General features: G+C 39.2%; 2 protein-coding genes across 2 annotated transcripts; both read left to right on the forward strand.

The window, feature by feature from the left end:
* Window positions 1–3358: 3358 nt before the first annotated feature.
* LOC138872958 (uncharacterized) lies at window positions 3359–4460 on the forward strand. Its single transcript, XM_070151380.1, has 3 exons — window positions 3359–3538; window positions 3947–4227; window positions 4340–4460. Exons 1-3 carry the CDS (start codon window positions 3359–3361, stop codon window positions 4458–4460), a joined length of 582 nt encoding a protein of 193 aa, XP_070007481.1.
* Window positions 4461–9117: 4657 nt separating this feature from the next.
* On the forward strand, window positions 9118–9504 carry LOC138872959 (uncharacterized). The gene has a single exon (XM_070151382.1). It carries the CDS (start codon window positions 9118–9120, stop codon window positions 9502–9504), a length of 387 nt encoding a protein of 128 aa, XP_070007483.1.
* Window positions 9505–23940: the final 14436 nt, after the last annotated feature.

Raw genomic sequence — 23940 nt, forward strand, 5'->3', positions numbered from 1 at the left:
CAGGTACTCCAGTCCACCAACAGTAGCACTCCTTCACTTTCCGTCAGCTGTAATGGTGAGCCCCTTTTTCCTCTCGGGGCCCTGCGTGGCTCATGCCGCTTTTCCTCCCGAAAATCTTATTTTGGTATTTGCGTAAGGTATAGCCGGAGCCTTGTTACCGACAAGTATTGTAACACTTTTTTGTATCCCTAGAGGCTCCGTAGATAGGAAATGTGGGTTATGTACTTATGTATTTTGTATTTGGGCAGTGTAACTTGTAAACCACGCTAAGTGACCATGTATATTATGTAAATCTCGTAAGAATGTGTTTAAATCATAAATGGCTATTTCACTTGGTTAACGAATAATGAAAATGCGGGGTAACACGTGGGATAGGAAAGACACCCAGGTCCGCTTGACAGGGGTTACCCGGTTGAGCGTCGGTCGCGCCCCTTGGTTTTTGGGGCGTGACAAACATGGTATCAGAGCCTAAGGTTGTAAAGTGTCCTATGATGTGTCGGAGCCGTGTCTAGTAGAGTCCTTCTTATCGGTGTGTTGTCGACCACATCTTTAAGTTGGAGGCTACATGTACATTTAGGAATGTTACCCTTCTTCTACACTCCAGATCGTGCGATAAATCTTTACTATAAGAGTGTCTTATAACTCGTGCATTGAGATTCAAGGTAAGTTTAGATGCTCTTTCGTCTATTTCAAGTAATGTTGTCATACTGAATGACCAGTGGGCAAAGGCCTAGATATTAAGAAGATGGTATATGTGTTATGTTGAACGAATGGTACAAATATATGAGGTACGTACATAGTACCAAAAGCATACTTTATTCAAGAAAGTGTTAAAAATGATTGTAACCTCCAAAGAAACATTGAATTGATAAGTGCTATATAAGCTTGAATAGCACATGTGGGTAGTGTAAGAAGTATGTAAATGATCCTAAGGTGTGAAAGAAAACTTGTTATATAAGCACGTGCTATATGGGAGACATGACCAGAAGATTGATTATGAGAGTGCAAGACTCCTCTAGGAGACAAGAAGTTATGAAATGAGAGTCAATTGAACCCATAATGAGAAGACCCTTATGCTAAGAATGTTATAAGAACCCCATAAGTGTATGAAGTTTTGTTACACTCCTAAAGGATATTGGTATGAGGAATTGGAATCCCAAGCCCGTGTGGCTGAATAAGAGCAAAAGACTTATGAGGTTAATACCATTGTGACTTCAATCTCCCTAATACTCGAACATATATGTGAGGGACAAAGAAATGAAACATATGTCCATGAAGTTGCTAAATTCAAGACTTGTGTCAAAATCCGGGACATTCGCCCTAAGTGGGGGAGGAAGGGCCATAGCAAGGCCACTTAAATACAATGAAACAAGAGTAAGACCATGTAGCTTTGATGTTTGAATATTTTTATTGAAGATAGGCGTAGTCTAGGAAAGTGATAATGGATAATGTAATTATCTGAAAGGATATGCTAATGATAGACCACTAGTACCTCCAAAAAGGTGGAAGGTTAAGGAAGGTAAATTCTTCATACATGGCAATGTGAATGATAGGGTCAACGATCCTAGAAACTAAGAGTAGGTTTGTAAAGGGGTTCTATACTTGTTATAGGGCTTGGGACAATGCATCCCAAGGAAGTACTATAGATCAAAGGTGAAAGTTTTGCGAGTTTTTAGAATGGGTTAATTATGGAATTGCGATTCAACTAAAGTTCCAAGACGTTAAGAAAGGTGGAATGAGTGGGAGAAATAAATGTGATGCTATAATAACCCAAGAGAGTACTTGGGCTTGATGGAAACCTTACAAGCAAATAAGTGTTAAGTGATATGTGGATGAACACACTTTCCCACGGATATCCTCACAAGAGTTAAGAGGTGAGCATGATGAAATAACTAAGGGAAAAGACCACGTAGCATATTGAGGAGTGCATGGATATTCATTAGCTAGGATGAATGAGGTGAGAAGAAATGGGGAGAAAATCTATAAATTGAAATGTCCATGGTTATCGCAAAACAGTTCATATCAGAATGGTGGACTCGCCTAGAGCACAAGTGTTAATAGAAGGTATAAAGGACTAACCGTAATGCTATCAACTTGGGTGACACTGAATGGTAACTAAAGGAGCTAGAGATAGTTCATGTCTACATATAATGGAAAGTAAAACTACTGGTGGTGAAGTTGCGATACGATAAACTCATTAAACTAGGCACAATGATATTACAAGTTCATAAGAGGTAGACAAGTGTGTGGCAAATTAAGTCTATCAATTATACACTATGAGCAAAATAGAATGGGAATGAATATTCCATTTAGAACGAAAAGATGGTACCAATATATTGTTCGGGCCAGTGGCGCTTTCTGAATTGAATATGTATGAAGGGTGTTGATATGCGTTTTTGGTGGTGTTGAATAGTAAAGAAAGATCACAAGAATGTTTACAAGGGAAAGTGGAGTGGTTTCTTAAATCCTATAAGGCACACAAGGAGGAAAGAGGTTGACCAGGAAAGGTCTGAGCACAATGTTACATTACACTTGATGCAATGTCGTGCATGTTAATGATATTAAGGTGTGTGCATAGGCTAGAATATGTTATTGCTTTGAAATAGAAGGTTCAATAAGAAAACTCATCCAGTAATGTATTTTGTTGAGAATTTGAAAGAGCAAGTTGCAAGAGAAATGTGATATAAATGGTTCACTATTGATGGAACATGGCTAGGTGATCACTTATACCTCTAGGCAACCCAAGAATCATGGAAAGAACTATCCAACATATGGTTTAGAACTTGCAGCGCTAGTTTTTGTATAAAGATTTGGCGACATTATATGTATGGGGTCCATGTTGATGTATTTATGAACCACAAGAGCCTTCAATATATTTTTAAACAAAAGGAGTTGAATCTGAGACATAAAGGATGGCTCGGGCTACTCAAGGACTATGATATTGAGATTCTCTATCACCCCGGAAAGGCCAATGTTGTGGTGGATTCTCTTAGATGAAAATCTATGGGTAGTTAGCTCAATTGGATATATATCAAAGGCCGTTGGCCAGGGAGGTTCACCAGTTAGCTAGTCTAGGAGTTCGTCTTGTGGACTCTAGTGAAGGGAGAGTAATTGTGTAGAATAAGGCTGAATCGTCGCTTGTAGCGGAGGTCAAAGAAAAGCAATACAATGATCCATTGTTGGTACAGCTGAAGGAGGGAATTCATAAACACAATATCACGTCTTTTCTTTTCGCATTGATGATGGTACCCTACGGTGCCAAGAGCGCCTATGTGTTATAGATATTGATAGTCGTCGGGAAAGGATTTTGGCAAAAGCTCACACTTCTAGGTATTCTGTACACCCAGGTTCTACTAAAATGTATCATGATCTCAAAGAAGTTTATTGGTGGAATAACATGAAAAGAGATGTGGTGAACTTTGTGGCAAAGTGTCCGAACTGTCAGCAAGTGAAGGCTAAACATCAAGGGCCTGGAGGATTGTTACAAAGCATAGAAATTCTAATGCGGAAATGGGAAATGATCGATATGGATTTTGTGGTAAGATTACCTCGCACAATGCACAAGTTTGGCTCAATTTGGGTGATTGTGGATAGACTCACGAAATCAGCACACTTATTGCCAGTCAAGTCCACCGATACTACAGAACAGTATGCTCAGTTGTACATCAAGGAAGTAGTCAGACTTCACGACACTCCAGTTTCTATTATTTCGGATTGAGGGGCTCAATTCATAGCAAACTTTTGGACAAAATTTCAGCAAGGTTTGGGTACTCAAGTAAATCTCAGTACGGCCTTCCATCCGTAGACTGACGGTCAGGCAGAGCGGACTATTCAGGTGCTTGAAGATATGTTGCAAGCTTGTGTTCTAGCTTTCAAAGGTAGTTGGAATGACCATTTGCCGCTTGTTGAGTTTGCTTACAATAACAACTTTCACGTTAGTATTTAGATGGCCCCATTTGAGGCATTGTATGGAAGGAGGTGTAGATATCCGATTTGGTGGTTCGAGGTTGGTGAAGCAGAACCGTTAGGGTCGAATCTTGTGCATCATGCTATGGAAAAAGTTAAAGTCATTCAGGAGAGGATGAAAACTACTCAGAGTCGTCAGAAATCTTATACAGACGTGCATCGAAGAGAATTGGAATTCCAAGTAGATGATTGGGTGTTCTTGAAAGTATCTCCCATAAAGGGAGTCATACGATTCGAGAAGAAAGGGAAGTTAAGTCCGAGGTATGTCAGACTGTATAGAATCATTCAGAGGATCGGTCAGGTGGCATACAAGCTCGAGCTACCACCCGAGATGTTGTTGGTACATCCGGTCTTCCATGTGTCTATTTTGAAGAACTATTGAGGTTAATGAAGAACTATCTTATGAAGAAATTCCAGTTGCCATTCTTGATAGGCAAGTCCGGAAATTGAGAACTAAGGAAATTGCCTCTGTAAAAGTGTTATGGTGGAACTAGCAAGTTGAGGAATCCACTTGGGAAACTGAGGAAGAAATGAGAAAGAAGTACCCACATTTTTTTTGAATAGTTATGTAATAGCTTTCATGCATTTGGTTCCGGTAAACTCTTATCTTTTGGATTTGATCTATGTTAAACTATTCCATTTTGACTATGTATGTTGCCTATGCGGCCATGGTTGGTGTTGAACAAGTTATGTTATGTCTATGGAATGTGTATATGCTGTTAGGATATGTATCTGGGGCCCTCTGACAGGTGGATAGTCCTAGTTACAAAGGAAACTCTGGCGAAATTTTCGGAAATTTAAGGAGTTAGCCAAATTCAGGGCTGATGATATATTTCATAATGTGAAAAAAGCAGAAGTTACATAAGGATGGCTAATGAATGAAACTTGATCCTCATTCGAGGACGAATGATCTTAAGCGGGGGAGAATGTAAAGCCCCAGAAAATTTTGCTTAGTAATTAAAAATTTCGTGGTGCCAAGGTAGGCCAAATATTTTATCTTTCATGCAAATGAGGATTAAGGAGATTATGGATATCAATTGGATATGCTAATAAGTGTATAAATCATAGTATAAGTGAATTGAAGTCTAAGGAGAGGCCTAAGTCTAAGCCAGGTTGGAAAATTTCATAAGAGACGAAAGTTGCAAATGAGTGCGTACAAGACTTCACTTTGGACAATCATATCTCCAATTATATAAGGATTTGTGTGATGCACAACCTATCAAATAAAAGGTGTTTGAGTCTAATTTCCAACTCTTCAAACCGTTCATCATTCGGACACTCCTACCAAGAGTTATGACCAAATTACCAAAAGCAGCGCAGAATTTTACACTACCGCGCCGTCCCATGCGCCGCCCTATGTGGTGCGGCTGTGTAAATTATCAGAGCACCTCCAGTTTCGTTTCTAAACACATTTTTCATTACAACGCTGCCCCATACGGCACCCAATGCAGCGCGGCTGTGCAAAAATCGGGATTTTTGTTATAAAACGACCTCATTTCGTCAAATAGATTCAAGGGACCATTTCTTGAGCAAAAATCAAATATTTTTAGAGTGAGAGAGTGCCCTAGAGTGAGAAAGTATCCCTCATCAATTCTTCTACAAATCTTGCTCAAATCTTAAAGGATTAACAAGGAAAACCACACTAGGCTTTCATCCTTGAGGTAAGATTCTATACCCTAACCTTTAATTTCGAATCTAGATAAAGATGGGTAATTATAAAGAATGTTTGTGGTTATTGGAGTTGTTATCTTGCTTGCAGGTGTTTTCAAAGGTGTAGAAATATTGTTGAGCTAAATATGGTAAAGTATGGGTTGTGGGTTGATGAAATCCTCTATAAAAGGACCATTAAAATTTAATGCACATATGGTGTTTGATAAAATGCTCGAATGAGCTAGAATTATGAATATCTTCCTAATTTGTGTTCAATTTTGTTATGTCTCGTAGTAGATTGACATTGCTAGAATTTCCAGAACGTTGTAGTAACTTAAGGAAAATCTCTTTGAGGTATGTATGGCTAACTTTAACTCTTGTAGAATCCCCTTGTTGTGACGAGCATACGGTATGTGTACCTTGTATGAAAATATGTGTATTGATTGTCTTAGTTGATTTCCACACCACCGTGTTATATGTGATTGTGAAAAGTGATTTGATGTGCCTACATTATTATATGCTAAGCTTGTAAATGCTTGAGGATAACGATATGGAAGTATGTGTTAACGAATGAAAGAACGTTAATGTGTCCAAATGTGGGAATGTGTATAATGGCTAAAACCCTGCGTGGTAAGTAATGAAAGATGGTATTGTGAAAGGACGTAAATGAGTTGAACGATTACGACAACACCTTGTACATGAATTACTGCTTGGTGACATCTATTGTGTCTTGGGCCCAAGTATATGAATTGTTGATATGAACTTGTGCTTCCTTGAAATGATGATTTTTGTGATTAATATGCTTTGAACGTTGTTGGTTAAGTCTCGCGATATAATGGTGTAAGTAAATGGAAACAAACCAAGTGTGTGTATGTGAATGTGTTCATGTGGTAAGAACTGTGTAACAAATGATGGAAAGAAATCGTAATTAATGTAATTGAAACGACTGTGGTAATATCATATGTGACTTGTCGCAGGCAATTATCGTTGTGACTTAAATTGTATATGGGTTATTGCATATGATGGAAATGGTATTGATGTTATGAAAATTCTTTGTGAATTATTGTTATTGTCGTGTGAAATTTGATTGTCCGGTGGGATTGGGTTGCGCACCGCAACACGAAGTTATAAGGTGTGGGTTGTGGTGATAAGGGTGGACGAGGTAATAAGGGTGCAAAAGTGACCGAAATCACTATTGAAATGAAAATATGTGAAAGTTGTGAAACCATTGATGTAATGAAATAATGTTCAAAGGGGAAAAGGAGAGATTGTGGAACTTGTTCTGGTTTGGTTGTTCCTTTCATGTGCATTGGATTGTTGATTCTATTACTGTTTGTTACCTGTGTATTTCTTGATTTTACTTGGGGTTAAGTTTGTTCATACATGCCAGTACAATTCAAATGTACTGACGTCCCTTTTGCCGGGGGCGCTACATTCGTGTTATGATTGTAGGTGGTTTTATAGCAGGTACTCCTGTCCACCAACAGTAGCACTCCTTCACTTTCCGTCAGCTGTATTGGTGAGCCCCTTTTTCCTCTCGAGGTCCTGCATGGCTCATGCCGCTTTTCCTCCTAGAAATCTTATTTTGGTATTTGCGTAAGGTATAGCCGGAGCCTTGTTGCCGGCAAGTATTGTAACAATCTTTTGTATCCCTAGAGGCTTCATAGACAGGAAATGTGGGTTATGTATTTATGTATTTTGTATTTGGGCAGTGTAACTTGTAAACCACGCTAAGTAACCATGTATATTATGTAAATCTCGTAATAATGTGTTTAAATCATAAATGGCCATTTCACTTGGTTAACGAATAATGAAAACACGGGGTAACACGTGGGATAGGAAAGACACCCAGGTCCACTTGACTGGGGTTACCCAGTCGAGCGCCGGTCGCGCCGCTTAGTTTTTGGGGCGTGACACACTTAGACACCATGCTTAGGATCTGAATTTATACTTTAATTGTATAAGAGTCATACTGTTTATGTGTACTGGGTGTGGAGGTATATCTGAGCCTTTCACTAGTTTTTCATGCTCCCCTTAATTGAAGTCCTACTTGTTTATTATATGTCGCCTTAGTATTTTACCTTTAAACTTGAGGGTCTGCCTAGAACCCTCTTTTATAGGATATGAGTCCTAAATTCTTCCAGGACTAATAGGAATGGACAGGTAAAAACATGCAATAGGGGTCGAGACTAACCTTCGCTTTAATTACCTTCACGGGGCGGGAAAGGGCAGATATGGATATGATGACCGGTGCGTTAATACCACGTGTAGCCCCTCTTTGAGGAGTGTCATACCAGGTATTGCATTGATGTGATCCATATTATAAACAAACCTAGGACACCCTCTTTTACATTCACAAATATGTTTAGATTGTAATTCTTTTCAAAATCTTGCTTTTCATTAACTGTTTTTCAAACATATGTGTACTTAAACTTAAATCCCCTACTATTTGAGCCATACTTGTTTATTTGCTAATTGTACAAATTCACAAAAACTGTTTGGCTGGGAACCACACTAGTGGATCCTGAGGGGTGCCTAACACCTTCCCCTTAGGATAATTTCAAGCCCTTACCATGTCTCTGGTTATCACACGTAGTTATAAATAAACCCTTTAGGTGCCTAATACACCTTAAATCGTTAGGTGACGACTCTTCAAAAAATGCAAACTCCCTTTCCAAAAGGAAAGAGTTGTCTCAACCCAAAAATGTCATAAACCCGATTTCACGAGAAAAGGGGGAGTGATAGCATGGCCACCTCCAAACATCCGCAACAACCCTCTGCCAGACCATAAGGGTGGAGGTATCCACATGATTGAAGTAGAAGATGACTGGCATCCCGAGGGATCAATAGGGTTGATCGTAGAAGGTGATGACCTGAAGAAACCGGCAATTACTCTCAATCCAATGATAGTCCAGATCCAACCGTCTGAGGACACTGAGGTAAATATGTCTATACTTCTTGAGTTTGAAGCAGTGCCATCCGCAAAGGCATCAGCACCAATTGAGGTTGAATTCGTGTCTCTAGCAAATGCACCTGCACCATTTGAGGTTGCAGTCTTACCACCCAAGGCACATGTTCCACTCGAAGTGAGGATAGCTGCGCCGATCCTAGTGGCGATGTCTACCATGCCACCATTCTATACAAATGTTGTACCCTGGGACTATATAGCCGAGGCGAGAAGGAAGGGCAAGGTCAGGATTGAAGAAACTGTCGTAGAACAGGGTATAACAAGAACTGGTAGAGTCTATACCCTTGAACATCTAGCTGAATCAAGCAAGAAGGCTTCCAATCGGCCGCCCCTCATTAAGACAGGTCCAAATGACCTTTGGAGGAAAATACAGGCTAAGGAATATTCAGTCATCGACCAGTTAAAACAAGACAGCAACACAAATATCCATTCTCTCTTTGCTGAAAAATTCTGAGGCGCACAAGAATGTTCTGTTAAAGGTGCTAAATGAAGCATACATACCAAATAACATCACTAGCGGGGAAGTGGCTAATATGGTAGGACAAGTTCTAGAAATCCATAAGATCACTTTTTATGAGGACGAGCTGCCACCTGAATGGCTGGGGCATAATAAGGAACTACACATCATCATGCAATGCGAATATTATTTCATCACCAGAATCCTGATCGATGGAGGTTCTAGTCTTAACATTTGTCCGTTGGTAACACTTAAGAAGTTGGGTAAAAGGCTGCATGAGATAAAGGATGGAAAAATCAATGTGAAAGCCTTTAATGGTTCTCAGTGGTCCACTATTGGTGACATTAGTCTATGCATGCAGATGGGACTAACCTGGTTTGAGGTCGATTTCCAAGTAATAGATGTACCAGCGTCTTACAACTTGCTGCTGGGAAGACCATGGATTCATGATGCTGGATTGTAGCATCAATGCTGCATTAAGCCGTAAAGTTTGAATAGAATCATCAGGAAGTGATCATTCACGGTGACGGTAGCAACCCTATATACAATCGCCAGACCATTCCGACGATCGAGGGAAGAAGCAAGCTGGGTGGAGAAACTTACCACCATATTGAGCGGGTCAATGCTATCGACAAAGACAAATAGTGGGATAGCAAAATCGCGAGTATACTGAGTTAGAGTGGGTACGAACCTAGCAAAGGGCTCGGAAAGAACCTCTAAGTAATCTATAAACCCATAAAACTCAAGAAACATGGCACTACATTAGGTTTGGGATATGAATACACTAGGGAAGAATTCAATAGTTGGTCGCCACCATGGCGCGGTCCTTACTACCCACTAGAGCAGCCAATACCGCATTTGGAGCAGACCTTCCAATAGGTCGATATTATTTATGGGTCAGATGAAGAAGAAGCACTTGCAGCAGTAAAGAACTCATTTCTATAGGACAGTGATATGGACTGTTGTGTTATTCTCGAGGAGGAGGGGGAGGAAGGCCCTTCCATACAGGCTGTGAGCAGAGGGGCATATCTCAAGAATTGGACCATCAGGAAAACCAAAGCCTGACTTGCCTCGGGGTAGCAAGGCTAAAATAAGCATTATTCACTGTTTTATTTAATAAATGATTTTCTTTTCTTATTTTTCAATTCCCGCAATAAGATTTTCGATGTTCAAAACAGTTATTCAATTTATCAAAAGCGTTTTTTGATTTTTCTTATGAATTAATATTTATTGCTATCGTTTTCTCTCCTTGCTTTACCAGTACAACATTACTATTACTTGTCTTAATGAACCAACGACTGTGACATGCAATGAGACAACGCAACAAATGAACATGGATTCAGAGGAAGATGACATACCTGACGAGATTGTCAAAGAAGTTGAGAAATTTAAGAACAGACCTAAGTCTAACTTGGACGAGACCGAAATTGTCAGAGATGTAGAAAATGTCAAGGAAATACGAATCATCATTCACCTATCTCCATCGGAGAAGAAGAATACACAAAACTTCTAAAGGAGTATGATGACATATTCGCCTGGTCGTATGATTACATGACTGGTCTGAGTACGTCTATTGTGGCTCACAAGCTACCAACCAATCCAATGTGTCCATCGGTAAAGAAAAACCTCAGAAAGTTCGAGCCTGATATGAGTTTGAAAATCATGGAAGAAGTCACCAAGCAGATCAACGTTAAGGTTCTCAGGGTAATAGAATACCCGACATGGTTAGCCAACATTGTGCCAGTGCCAAAGAAGGATGGGAAGGTCAGAGTCTGTGTCGACTACAGGGATATCAACCAGACCAGTCCGAAAGACGACTTCCCTTTGCCAAATATACACATCCTGATCGGCAATCGCGCCAAGCATGAGCTACAGTCATTCTTAGATTGCATCGCTGGTTATCATCAGATCTAGATGGATGAGGAAGATACTGAGAAAATGGCTTTCATTACGCTGTAGGGAGTGTACCGTTATGAGATGATGTCATTCGGCCTGAAGAATGCAGGGGCCACCTACATGAGGGCCATGAGTACCGTCTTTCATGATATGATACACAAGGAAATAGAGGTATATGTGGATGATGTTATCATCAAATCCAAGAATGCCACTGACCACATAGAAGATCTGAGGAAGTTCTTCAATAGACTGCGGAGATAAAACCTGAAACTAAACCCCGCAAAATGCGCATTTGGGGTTCCTGCTGGGAAATTGCTTGGGTTTATTGTGAGCCGCTGAGGAATTGAACTAGATCCATCGAAAGTCAAAGCCATTCAAGAGCTACCACTGCCCAGGAACAAGAAGAATGTGATGAGTTTCTTGGGAAGGCTTAACTACATCAGCTGATTCATAGCACAGTCTACAGTTATCTATGAGCCAATCTTTAAGATGTTAAAGAAGGACGCTGCCACCAAATGGACCGATGACTACCAAAAGGCCTTCGACAAAATCAAGGAGTACCTATCAAACCACTAGTCTTAGTCCCGCCTGAGCTAGGTAGACCCTTATTACTCTACCTTGCAGTGTTAGATAGAGCTTTTGGTTACGTTCTGGGGAAGCATGATGAAATAGGGAGGAAAGAACAAGCCATTTATTATCTCAGTAAGAAGTTCACCCCGTACGAGGCCCGATATTCCCTATTGGAACGCACTTGTTGTGTTTTGACTTGGGTAGCTCATAAGCTGAGACATTACTTCTGCACCTATACTACATATCTCATATCGAGAATGAACCCCTTGAAGTACATCTTTCAGAAGCCCATGCCCACCACCAAGCTAGCCAAGTGGCAAATCCTGTTGAGTGAGTTCGACATTGTTTACGTAACTCAGAAAGCGGTCAAGGGACAGGCACTGGTAGACCACCTTGCTGAAAACCCCATGGATGGAGGATACGACCCCCTAAAAACGTATTTTCCTGATGAAGAGGTATCATTCATAGGAGAAGACATTGCAGAATCCTATGATGGTTGGAGAATGTTCTTCGATGGAGCGGCAAACTTCAAAAGAGTTGGCATAGGAGCAATCCTAATATCAGAAACCGGTCAAAATTATCTGGTGTCTGCCAAACTTTGGTTCCCCTGCACCAACAATATGGCCGAGTATGAAGCCTACATCTTAGGACTCAAAATGGCCATTGACATGAACATTCAAGAGCTGCTAGTGATTGGAGATTCAGACTTGCTTATACATCAGGTACGAGGAGAATGGACGGCCAAGAACTCCAAGATACTCCCGTATCTGCATCATGTACAGGAATTGAGAAAGAGGTTCATGAAGACAGAATTCCAGCATGTTCCCAGAATCCAGAATGAGTTCGCCGATGCATTGGCTACCCTATCATCTATGATACAGCATCCCGACAAAAATTTCATTGAACCCATTTAGGTGAAAATCCATAATCAGCCAGCTTACTGTGCCCATGTTGAAGAGGAAGCAGATGAAAAGAGAGTACTCGGAGCTTGCGAATCCTACTCAGAAATGCACACTTCAGAGATTGTCCAATAAGTTCTTTCACAGCGGAGGAATCCTGTATAGGAGGACTCCTGATTTAGGATTATTAAGATGTGTTGACGCAAAGGAAGCATCCATGCTACTAGAGGAAATTCATGCTGGGACCTGCAGTCTACATATGAATGGTTTTGTCTTAGCAAAGAAGATACTCTGGGATGGTTACATTTGGATGACTATGGAAACGGACTACATCCAGTATGTACGGAAATGCGACCGCTGTCAGATACATGCAGACATGATAAAGGTACCTCCAAGCGAGCTTAACACAACAAGCTTACCGTGGCCGTTCGCCGCCTGGGGAATGGACGTTATTGGACCAATCGAGCATGCTGCTTCCAACGGACACAGGTTTATCCTAGTAGCCATCGACTATTTCACCAAATGGGTCTAAGCAACATCTTAAAAAGTAGTGACTAAGAAAGTCGTGGCAGACTTTGTCCGTAACCGCATTGTTTGTTGATTCGGAATTCCAGAGTCAATCATTATTGATAATGGATCCAACCTCAATAGCGACTTGATGAAAGCTATGTGCGAATCTTTCAAGATCAGACACAAGAATTCTACAGCCTACAGATCTCATATGAATGGAGCTATAGAAGCCTCCAACAAGAATATCAAGAAGATATTGTGGAAAATGATAAAGAGTCACAGACAGTGGCACGAAAAGTTATCATTTGCTTTATTGGGGTATTGCACCATAGTCCGCACATCAACCGGGGCAACCCCCTATATGCTGGTTTACGGTACAGAGGATGTCATTCCCACCGAGGTAGAAATTCTTTCCCTAAGTATTATACAAGAAGTTGAGCTCGATGACACAGAGTGGGTAAAAAGTCGTTATGAGCAACTAGCCCTTATAGACGGAAATAGAACGAATGCAATCTACCATGGTCAACTCTATCATAACAGAATGTCCAAAGACTTTAACAAAAGAGTCAAGCCAAGACAGTTCGCACCGGGAAAGCTGGTGTTAAAGAAAAATTTTCCGCATCAAAATGTAGCCAAAGGGAAGTTCTCTCCCAACTGGAAGGGTCCATACATGGTTCACCGGGTTTTGACAGGAGGAGTCCTCATACTTGCAGAAATGGACGGAGAAGTCTAGCCAAAGACAATCAATTCAGGTGTAGTCAAGCGTTACTATGTGTAATCTTTATGCTTTCCCTATATGATGTAAATTGAACTATGCCTGACCCGATTCACGTTTAAGAGGGGATACGTAGGCATCCCTATGGGTTCAGTCACAATTCAATAAAAATTTCATTTTCCCCCAAAATTGGAAACTTGGGCAGAATTTTGAGGAGGAATTCAGCCGATCGCCGCATAAGCAACAGTCAGAAATGGCAACCCATCAAACTGGGGCAAATTTTTAAGGAGGACCCTCAAAATTCTGTAGCAGGGGAGGTTGCAATGTCTTGAACTACGTCATAGTCGTTGGTTCATCTAAAAGCTATTTTTAATTTATGTCATACTTTTACAAAATCATACATGTTTTCATTGAAACTGCTTTGTTTAGCAATGCTACCCCAATAATACATACAGTATCACCAGATCAAAGCGAACGAGTCAAGCAAAAGCCAGCGGGTATACAAACTAACCTCCCTCCTTACAAAACTCACAATTTTTCTTTGGATGCAGGCACTAGGATTGCGAAATCATTAGACATGTTGTATGCCCACAGGACAAAAATTGTTCAAAATACGATTCTCAGAACCGTAGCACTTACCAACATTTGCTATCAGCACCCACCAGTGATGTTCCGTATGTCACAATATTCCCAGTAATCACAATGCCACAATCTGCTATTAGCTAAGAAAACGTACTGTCATTTGTTATCTTATTTATTGCATAAGGCTACCATTCTACCTTCCGAGACTAAACGTTGTCTCCATCTGTATTTGCATTGCATAAGGCTACTATTCTGCCTCCCAATCTGCATAAGGCTACCATTCTGCCTTCCGAGGTTAAGCTCGACCTCCATCTGCATCTTCATTGCATAAGGCTACTATTCTTCCTTCCAATCTACATAAGGCTACCATTCTGCCTTCTGAGGTTAAGCTCTACCTCCATCTGCATCTGCATTGCATAAGGCTACTATTCTACCTTCCAATTTGCATAAGGCTACCATTCTGCCTTCCGAGGTTAAGCTCTACTTCCACCTGCATCTGCATTGCATAAGACTACTATTTTGCCTTCCAATCTGCATAAGGATACCATTCTGCCTTTGGAGGCTAAGCTCTGCCTCCAATTTTCTTCGAAACTAAGCGCTATCCCAAACATTATTTATCTCGCTTCTCTTACGGGCTAAGCTCTGCCCTTCAATTCGCAAGACTGAGCTCTGTCTTGTCTACATCATACTACTGCATCCTTCATGGGCTGAAATATCGCCACCTCATCCAAAGGCGTCATCGTTCGGAGGCACCATCTTCATTGCCCGAGAACACCATGTCATGGCTTCAGGATCTCTTTCAATCTTTTGCATATCATTATTCAAAGGCGTCATGGTTCAGAGGCACCATCCTCATAGCCCGAGAACATCATTTCATGGCCTGCGAATCCTACACCAAACAACCCATGGCCCAGGACATCATGGTCTGAGGACGGCATCCCTAATCGTCCAAAGACATCATTCATGGTCCGACGGGAATTTGCATCATGTTTAAATTTATGCACAATATACGCCTGTGTTGCTCCTATTTGCAGGTAAGACGGCGAGCAATGGCTATCCCAGCAGGAGCGATCCCGCTCCAGTTCCCTGAAGCCATATCAAATATAGCCATTCCCATAAATCGTTCACTCACCCAGCCCTAGATGTTACGTCCGTTCTTGAAATGGCTTCATCGGTATACTCCGCCGATGGATCCTGAACTACATACGGCCTGATTCCTGTAGAACCAGGTATATATAGGCAACTCAGAAATCAGGGTGCAGCCTAAACCTCTTCAAACTATTTCGCTCGGTCAAAATTGGCCATCATATCTTCACCCGACAACTCTTTCATCCTTCCCGGGTAAAGAGGGGCAGCTGTTGATACCCAATTTTTCCAAAATCTATTTTTTAAAATTTGCATATATACCTTCAAAATCACTTTTTATAATAATTGGTATTTTTTCATAATTTTCCAATTATTATTTTTTTTAATTTATTCAGTACTTTATATCCAATAATTATTCATAAATTACATTACAAGTAATTTCAAAGTATTTCTTAGCTCAATATATCATTTTTAATCCTATTAGGATTTAGTTATTTCACAAATTAGCCAATTTGGATTGTTTGGCTATAATTACAACAATTTTGTAATTATAGCCTAATTGTACACTTTATAATATTTTAATTCAATAATCAGTAATTTTACATTTTGAATATTAGTTAATTACCTTAATTTCACCCATTTAGCTTTAATTTTATTATCTAATTATTAGCTATTTTTATTAATTATTTATCTAATTTTGATGGGTATTTAACAATTAGCCTTTTTATTTCAATTATAACCCAATAAAACCATCCCCAAACCCAATTAAATAATCCACCATACCTAGGCCCAATCCATTAAAATCACCCGACCCAATCCCTAAGTCTACCCAGCCCAGACCTGATTTAATCTTGGCCGTTGATCAATTTTGATCAATTGCCCAGATTCGCTCTTACCATAATTAACTTAAGGGTCTACCCCCTTCCCCCTCACCAAACCCTCATTCTATCATTCACTCAACCGGTCTCTATAAACTCTCTCATCTCTCTCTCTCTCTCTGAAATGCTCCACCTGTTGGGCCTATTTCCTCCCTTCTTCGGCTGTATCCCTGCCGGAATCCATGGTGGTCTCGCCACCTACCAGCCTTATGGCTCCCTCTTGAACGCGTTTCATCGTTTTGAGGCCTTCAAGTGAACTAGAGGCGGTTCACTCACCTCCCATGGTTTCTCATGCCTTTTTTTGGCCATCCATGGCCGTTCGAGTAGGATCTATGACTTTTCCGGCTAAAACCGGTAACATTTTAAGGTTTTATCATCTTCTCTGGGTTCTTTGAAACCCTAACTCTTAAGACTTTCCGATTTCTTTTAGATCTGTGTATATTATGAACTTTTATTGTTTTCCTCAAAGGTTTTTCCAATTTTTCTAAAGTAACTCTTCATCTTCGAACTAGGGTTCTTAAACACCTTTTCAAAAACGCTTTCTTCTGTTTTTTGGTATTAATCTACGACTCTCACTGTGTTTAAACATTTTTTTGAGCCTTCTCCTTTATCCGAGTTATTATGTTGAAAACCCTAATTTTTGGCTTTAGTTTTGGATTCTGAGTTCATCTTTACTATTTGTTCATTCGATTTGTCTGTATGTTTGATTCTCATGAATATGCTTTGATTAATTAGAGTATTTTATGATTTTCACCCTAGTAATGTCTTATTAAGGTTTCCGATCTGGTTCTTCCTGTTTGTACTCCATTTATTGGTTTATTCATGGAAGTCTATACTATTTCCCTTAATATTAGTACTATTTTCGATTCTTGAATCCTTGATTTACTGTGTTGATACTCTTATACAGATTTCCAGCTATTTTCCTATTTTTTCCTATCGCTTAAAGTATCTTCTACCTTATTATCTGGTTGACTATATTACTAATTGATTTCTACTGTTATTTCCTTAATTAGACCCTTATGTATCTATCCCTAATTTACATATTTTGTACCTATGTTGTTTGAATTATTTCCTTGTTTGTCACCTGCTTTCTACCATTGGTAAATTACTTCCATAATTAAGGGAGACTTGGCTGATTTTCGATTCTTAATTGATTTTGTAGTTCTATAATTGCTGAACAATTAATTCTTGCCTTATTTTTACCTAGCTTTCAAACTATTATATATACTCTCTTCTCTTTTCATTACATACGAACACAATAGTTCAAAATTCTCTCTCACACAGCTAAAAACTCCCCATTCTCTCTTGTATGCTACTTGCTACTATTTTAAGCTAGCCGGCTGCAAGCCAAGGCTAACTACTGCGCCTCTCCTATTTCTGCTTTGTGTTTTTGCTTTCTTCACTTCACTAGTATGTTTTAATTCAGATTTGAGTTCTCAAACCAACGTGTTTATATTATTGTTACAATTCCTTGTACTTCTGATATGCTTTTATTTACTATTTCTGTTGTTCAACATGTAATTAGGATCATGATTTCCCTCTACATGTTAAGTTATGCTTTACTTGTCAATAACCAAGATGTTTCTATATACCTAGTGCATATTTCTTATGTGAATCCCTATGATTGGTACGATCATGGCCTTTGTTGTTTGGTGTTGATATGTTAATCTAATCCAATACCATACTGTCCCCCTTGATCCTCTGAACCTGTAGGAGTTTCTGATTATGTGCTCGTATATGTTCCTGCCTGCTACATGTTTTCCCTCACATGCTCTATATTTGTCCCTCCAATCCAATTACTTTTCTTGTGTTTGCTGGACTATTCTGGTCCTTGGTGTGATGCTGACTTTGTTTTGGTTCTGAGATTAGCATGCATGCTCCTTCAAATTGTTTTCATCAGTTAAACTTTGTCATAAAGCTATTCCAATTAAGTTTCTCTTTTTTCAAAATTGTTTCTTGCTTACCTTTTTTTCAAAACTGTTTGCTTACTTAAACTCTTCAAAACTATGTCGAGCACTCTCACTCTACTCTTAGACCACTTTCTGCCCCTTTTGTGTGAGCATTTCCTTGGGACCCTTGAGCTTCCTCTGAACTTTGACACACAAAAGCTGGTATTTCCACACTGCACTTACTCTATCTTGGCTATGAAATCTGGGTGTGAGCACAGCCTGGGATCCCTTAAGGTCCTTAGAGAACTCTAACACACCCAGATATGAGAAGGGATATGAAACAATCTTGGCATTTGAGGTGTTGGAGTTAGATTTATTATATAACTCAGAGAGGAAGTCCTAATCGTGTGCTAAGAATCTGTACCTGTTTTCAGGCTCTCTATAGTGTAACTTTCTATTCTTCTTTTCTACTTATGTAGTTCATTTCAATATTGGTCTGTAATAATCTGTTATAAACGAGTATTGGGGCTGGCTAGTGAAAAAGGGAGGGTAGTTATATATGCTATCAACATCAATGGGTAGAAACCATGTCTTAGGTTTAAATTTCCTATATGTGCGTTAGAATCCATGTGTAAGACCAAACACATTCAAAGCATGTCATGCATTAGATACCATATTCTTAGGTTTATTGTTTCAACATCTCATTTGACATCATTTTACCACTTAGAAATCCTGCTTTAGGCCAAATAATAGCATCAACATAAAATTGTTGCTCCTGCACTTCAAAAAATCATGATGTAACTTTATGCGCATTTAGAAATCATGCTTTAGGAATTCTATAATCATTCTTCATTTTCATATGTGCACGTTCGATACCCTGTTTTAGGATCATGTTCACACTCGCTCAGTCACACCTAGTTAAACTACTGATGCATGAAAAAAGGACATAAAACAATCTCATGTTTGATTATCCTGTTTAAGTGAAACTGGTTACAATCACTGCATGTCCTTGCAATATTTAGAACAACATGTTTTAGGTAAAATAACTTCCAAATTGTTTTCTAGTAATTTTTGTAACTACTGGATATTATTTTATGCCTAGGCAAGCCTTAGGTAATTGACTTTAAAATAAAACCAGAATCGTCTTTGTGATTAATGTTTAGCTGTCAGCATGATAAAATCAATAGGCAAGCATGATTAGGACTTCATATTTGAGTTACGTCATAAATCTGACTATGTTATTATCACTTAGATACCATGCTTAGGGTCTGAATTTAGACCTTAATTGTGTATGAGTCATGTTGTTTATGTGTACTGTGTGTGGAGGTATATTTGAGCCTTTCACTGGTTTTCCATGTTCCCCTTAATTTAAGTCATACTTGTTTATTATATGTCGCCTTAGTATTTTACCTTTAAACTTGAGGGTCTTCCTAAAACCCCCTTTTATAGGATAAGAGTCCTAAATTCCTCCGGGACTGATAGGAATGGATGGGTAACAACATGCAATAGGGGTCAAGACTAACCCTCGCTTTAATTACTTTCATGGGGCGGGAAAGGGTAGATATGTATATGATGACCGGTGTGTTAATATCATGTGTAGCTCCTCTTTGAGGAGTGTCATACCAGGTATTGCATTGATGTGATCCATATTATAAACAAACCTAGGACACCCCTTTTTACATTCACAAATATGCTTAGATTGTAATTCTTTTCAAAATCTTGCTTTTTCATTAACTGTTTTTCAAACATCTGTGTACTTAAACTTAAATCCCCTACTATTTGAGCCATACGTGTTTATTTGCTAATTGTACAAATTCACAAAAACTATTTGGCCGGAAACCACACTAGTGGATCCTGAGGGGTGCCTAACACCTTCCCCTTAGGATAATTTCAAGCCCTTACCTTGTCTCTGGTTATCACACGTAGTTATAAATAAACCCTATAGGTGCCTAATACACCTTAAATCGTTAGGTGGCGACTCTTCAAAAAATGCAAACCCCCTTTCCAAAACGAAATAGTTGTCTCAACCCAAAAATGTCATAAACCTGATTTCGCGAGAAAAAGGGGGCGCAACACAATACAAATAGATAAAGTAGCAATGGTCGCCTGGTTCTGGCAGGACTAGAACTGGTGGTGTGGACAGGCACTCTTTGATTTTGTCGAAAACTTTCTGACAATCCTCGGTCCAACTTGTTTCAGCATCCTTTCTTATCATCTTGAAGATGGGTTCACATATGACTTTGGACTGTGCTATGAAGCGACTGATATAATTGAGACGTCCTAGAAAGCTCATCACATCCTTTTTTCTCTTAGGTGGTAATTCCTGGATAGCCTTGACCTTAGACGGATCTAGCTCGATCCCTCGACTACTGACGATGAATCCCAATAACTTTCCTGCGGGGAACCCCGAATGCACACTTTGTAGGGTTCAATTTCAAATTGTACCTCCTTATCCTGTCAAAGAACTTCCTCAAGTTCGCTATGTGATCTGCGGCCCTCTTGGATTTGATAATGATAGCATACACATACACCTCTATTTCTTTGTGTATCATATCATGGAAGATGGTTGTCATGGCTCTCATATAAGTGGCCCCAGCATTCTTCAGACTGAATGACATCATCTTGTAACAATATACACCCTATGGTGTAATAAAAGTTGTCTTCTCTGCATCTTCTTCGTCCATCCAAATCTAATGGTAACCCACAAAGCAATCTACAAAGGATTGGAGTTCATGTTTGGTGCAATTATCGATCAAGATTTGTATATTTGACAGTGGAAAATCATCTTTGGGACTTGCTCTGTTTAAATCCTGATAGTCAACACATACTCTGACCTTCACGTCTTTCTTCGGAACTGGCACAATGTTAGTTAACTAGGTTAGATATTCAACAACCCTGAGAAACTTGGCTTTGATCTGCTTGGTAACTTCCTCCTTGATTTTCAGGCTCATGTCTGGTTTGAACTTTCTGAGTTTCTGTTTTACTGGCAGACACATGGGATTAGTAGGCAACTTGTCAGCCACTATGGAAGTGCTCAAACCGGCCATGTCATCATATGGCCATACGAAATGTCCTCATATTCTTTTAGGAATTAAATGTACTCCTCCTTCTCTATTGGCAACAAGTGAATGCTGATGCGTGTTTCTTTGACGGTCTCAGCGTCTCCCAAATTTACCTCTTCTGTCTCATCCAGATTGGACTTAGGCATGTTCTAAAAATTCTCAACCTCCCTGATAATTCCTCGGGTATCTCATCTTCTTCCCTGAGTCACTATTCTCATGTTGCGTTGCCTCATTACATGTCACTGGTTCATCCGGAAAAGCAATAATAACACTGTGGAAAAAAGTGTAAAGATAGTAGTGAATAATAAAGAGCAAATGCATTTGATTAAAATTTGAAAAACTGTTCAGACAAAGCATGACTCGATGAATCGAGCATTTATTTGAAACAAGTAAAGATTAAAACAAAACTAAAGGAAATTTTAAATGCCTAGAACGGCTATACAAGAAAATTCTACCAAGCTATCCAGGGACTCGGCAGGCTCGGGATGGTGTGGCGGTCCAGTTCTACCGTCGCCGCAGTTTGAATAGTGAGGCCTTCTTCCTCCTCCTCCTCAATTATGGCACTGCATTCCATGTCCTCATCGTCCAAGAACAAATTCTTCAACCCAGTTAGTGCTTCTTCTTCTGCAGTCCCCCATTTTGTGTCGGCCTGGTTGAAAGCTTGTTCCAAACGTGGCAATCGGTTGCTCAAGAGGGTAATATAGTCTACGCCATTAAGGCGACTGTAAGCACGTGATTTTTGCCCTATATGAGAATTACTCCCAAAAAATTCAAAAAATAAAATAATTTTTCTTGGTGTGCAATTTTTGTGATAGTTTGTGATATTTTGAATAATTATTTGTATTTGTCTGTGCATGTTTATTTGCTAAATTAATAAAAATACAAAAATATGTCGCATTTTGCATGTAGGATTTAATTCTACAATTGTTAGTAATTAAATTTGTTTTACAAAAATTAAAAATTACAAAAATAGGCATCGTTTGCATTTTTAGCATTTAATGTCCAAATATATAATTTTATGCTTAATTATTACTTAATTGTGCGTTAATTGTTATTTGGAGTTAATTTGCTCTTTTATAACTTAATTTAGTTCTTAATAATAGTTTAAGTATTTTTATAATTTAGTTTTAAAAAAAATAAAAGAAGAAAAGAGAGCGAAAATACAAAAAATCGAAATTGGGCCTCTTCTTCAATTTCAAGCCACAGGCCCAAAAAATTTCCCAACCTTCCCTACGACCCAGTCCATTTCGAACTGGGTCGACCCAGTCCATAACCCAACACCCCTATTGTCTTACAAACAACACAAAACAAAAAAAAAGAAAAAACCCTAAAAAGACCTAAGTCACCCCCCCCCCCCCACTTTTGCTTCTTCTTCTCCAAGTTTCTCCAAAGCTCATCCATGGCTTCCCCCTTAAGCTCCAGCAACTTCGTCTCCTTCGACACAAGCTCACACACCACCAAGAAGCCCATCTTCTCCATGTCAAGCTCAAAAGGCTCGTCCATGGCTGCGTCTTTGTCATCGACCCATCGCCATGGCCATAACGCCATGTTTGTTGCTTCTTCTTGCTGCCTCTGCGTCGTCCATGGCTTCCCGAACTGCTGCTCCATTTTCTCCATAAGCTGTTGAACGCAGCAGCAGTAGACGACCAGCTGCTTCCTCCGCCGTAGTTGTCGTTGCTGCTGCTCGAACTTGCTTCAACTATGCAAGGCTGTGGCTCCAGCTCCTCACCATTGTTGCTGGCTGCAAGCTTCTTCTTCACGCTGCCATGGTCGCCACTGCTGCTGCCGTTCCAGCTCGTCCAGCTGCTCCTCATCAACGCAGACAGCCATGGCTGCCATTGCGTCTCTTCTCTTCGAGCTGCGTCTGCTTCACGTTGCTTCGTCTTCTTCGTTTCGTCAAAGTTCGAAGGTCTCTCGTTGAGTCGAGGCCCGGACAGATTTGTTTACAATCGTTGTTCGTCGTTTCATTTCCGGTTAGTTGGTTTTGAGTCTATTTCGTTTTTATATTATTTTTTTTCGAAGTAAAAGTCGATAAATGTTCGATCCTTGCTTTGTTCATGTCTTTCGAATTAATTTTTAGTTTGTTCATGTGTTTTGATTGAATTAATTTTCAGATTTCAAATGGAAAGTTAATTAGTGTTTTTTCATGTTTATTTCATGTTTGTTTTATTGTTTAGGTAAGATTTTGTGAGTTTGATGTTTGTTAGAAATTGTTAATATTGTTAAGTTCAAGCTTAAGTTCATAATTGTTTCTTCGTTGATCTTGTTATTTGTCTAAAAAGAATTTAGTTGTGTTAAAGGAAATATATTGATTTAATCGTTTGAATCCGTCATGTTTGTTGTTTAATATAGATTTCATTCATGTTCATACTTTGTTTGTTTGATCTTGAATCCGAAATTTGTATAGTTTGATTTTTGTTTATCATTTATGATTATTTCTTGAATTTGTCTCATAATCTTGTTTAAAGTTTAATATAGGAATTGTTGGTTGTAATGTTGTTAGAGTTGATTTTAAGTTCAATATGATTGAATTTAGAAATCTAAATATACTTGTTTGTTGTTGTTGTTGTTGAATCCGAAAATAGGATTGTTTGTTGCTAAAATATTGTTCAATCAAATTTTAGTTGTTCTTTGTTGTTCAATTTGTGTTCATGTGATTTGTTGTTGAAATGTTGTTGAAATCATGTTCATGTGATTTGTTGTTGAAATGTTGAAGAAATCATGTTCATGAAATTTGTTGTTTGAACATTGTTAGAAATTAATCATATTGTCTATATTTTGGTTAAGTTTGATTAATTGATGTGTTATAGCT

The sequence above is a fragment of the Nicotiana sylvestris genome, chromosome 7, assembly GCF_000393655.2.
Source record: "Nicotiana sylvestris chromosome 7, ASM39365v2, whole genome shotgun sequence".
NCBI lineage: Eukaryota > Viridiplantae > Streptophyta > Magnoliopsida > Solanales > Solanaceae > Nicotiana > Nicotiana sylvestris.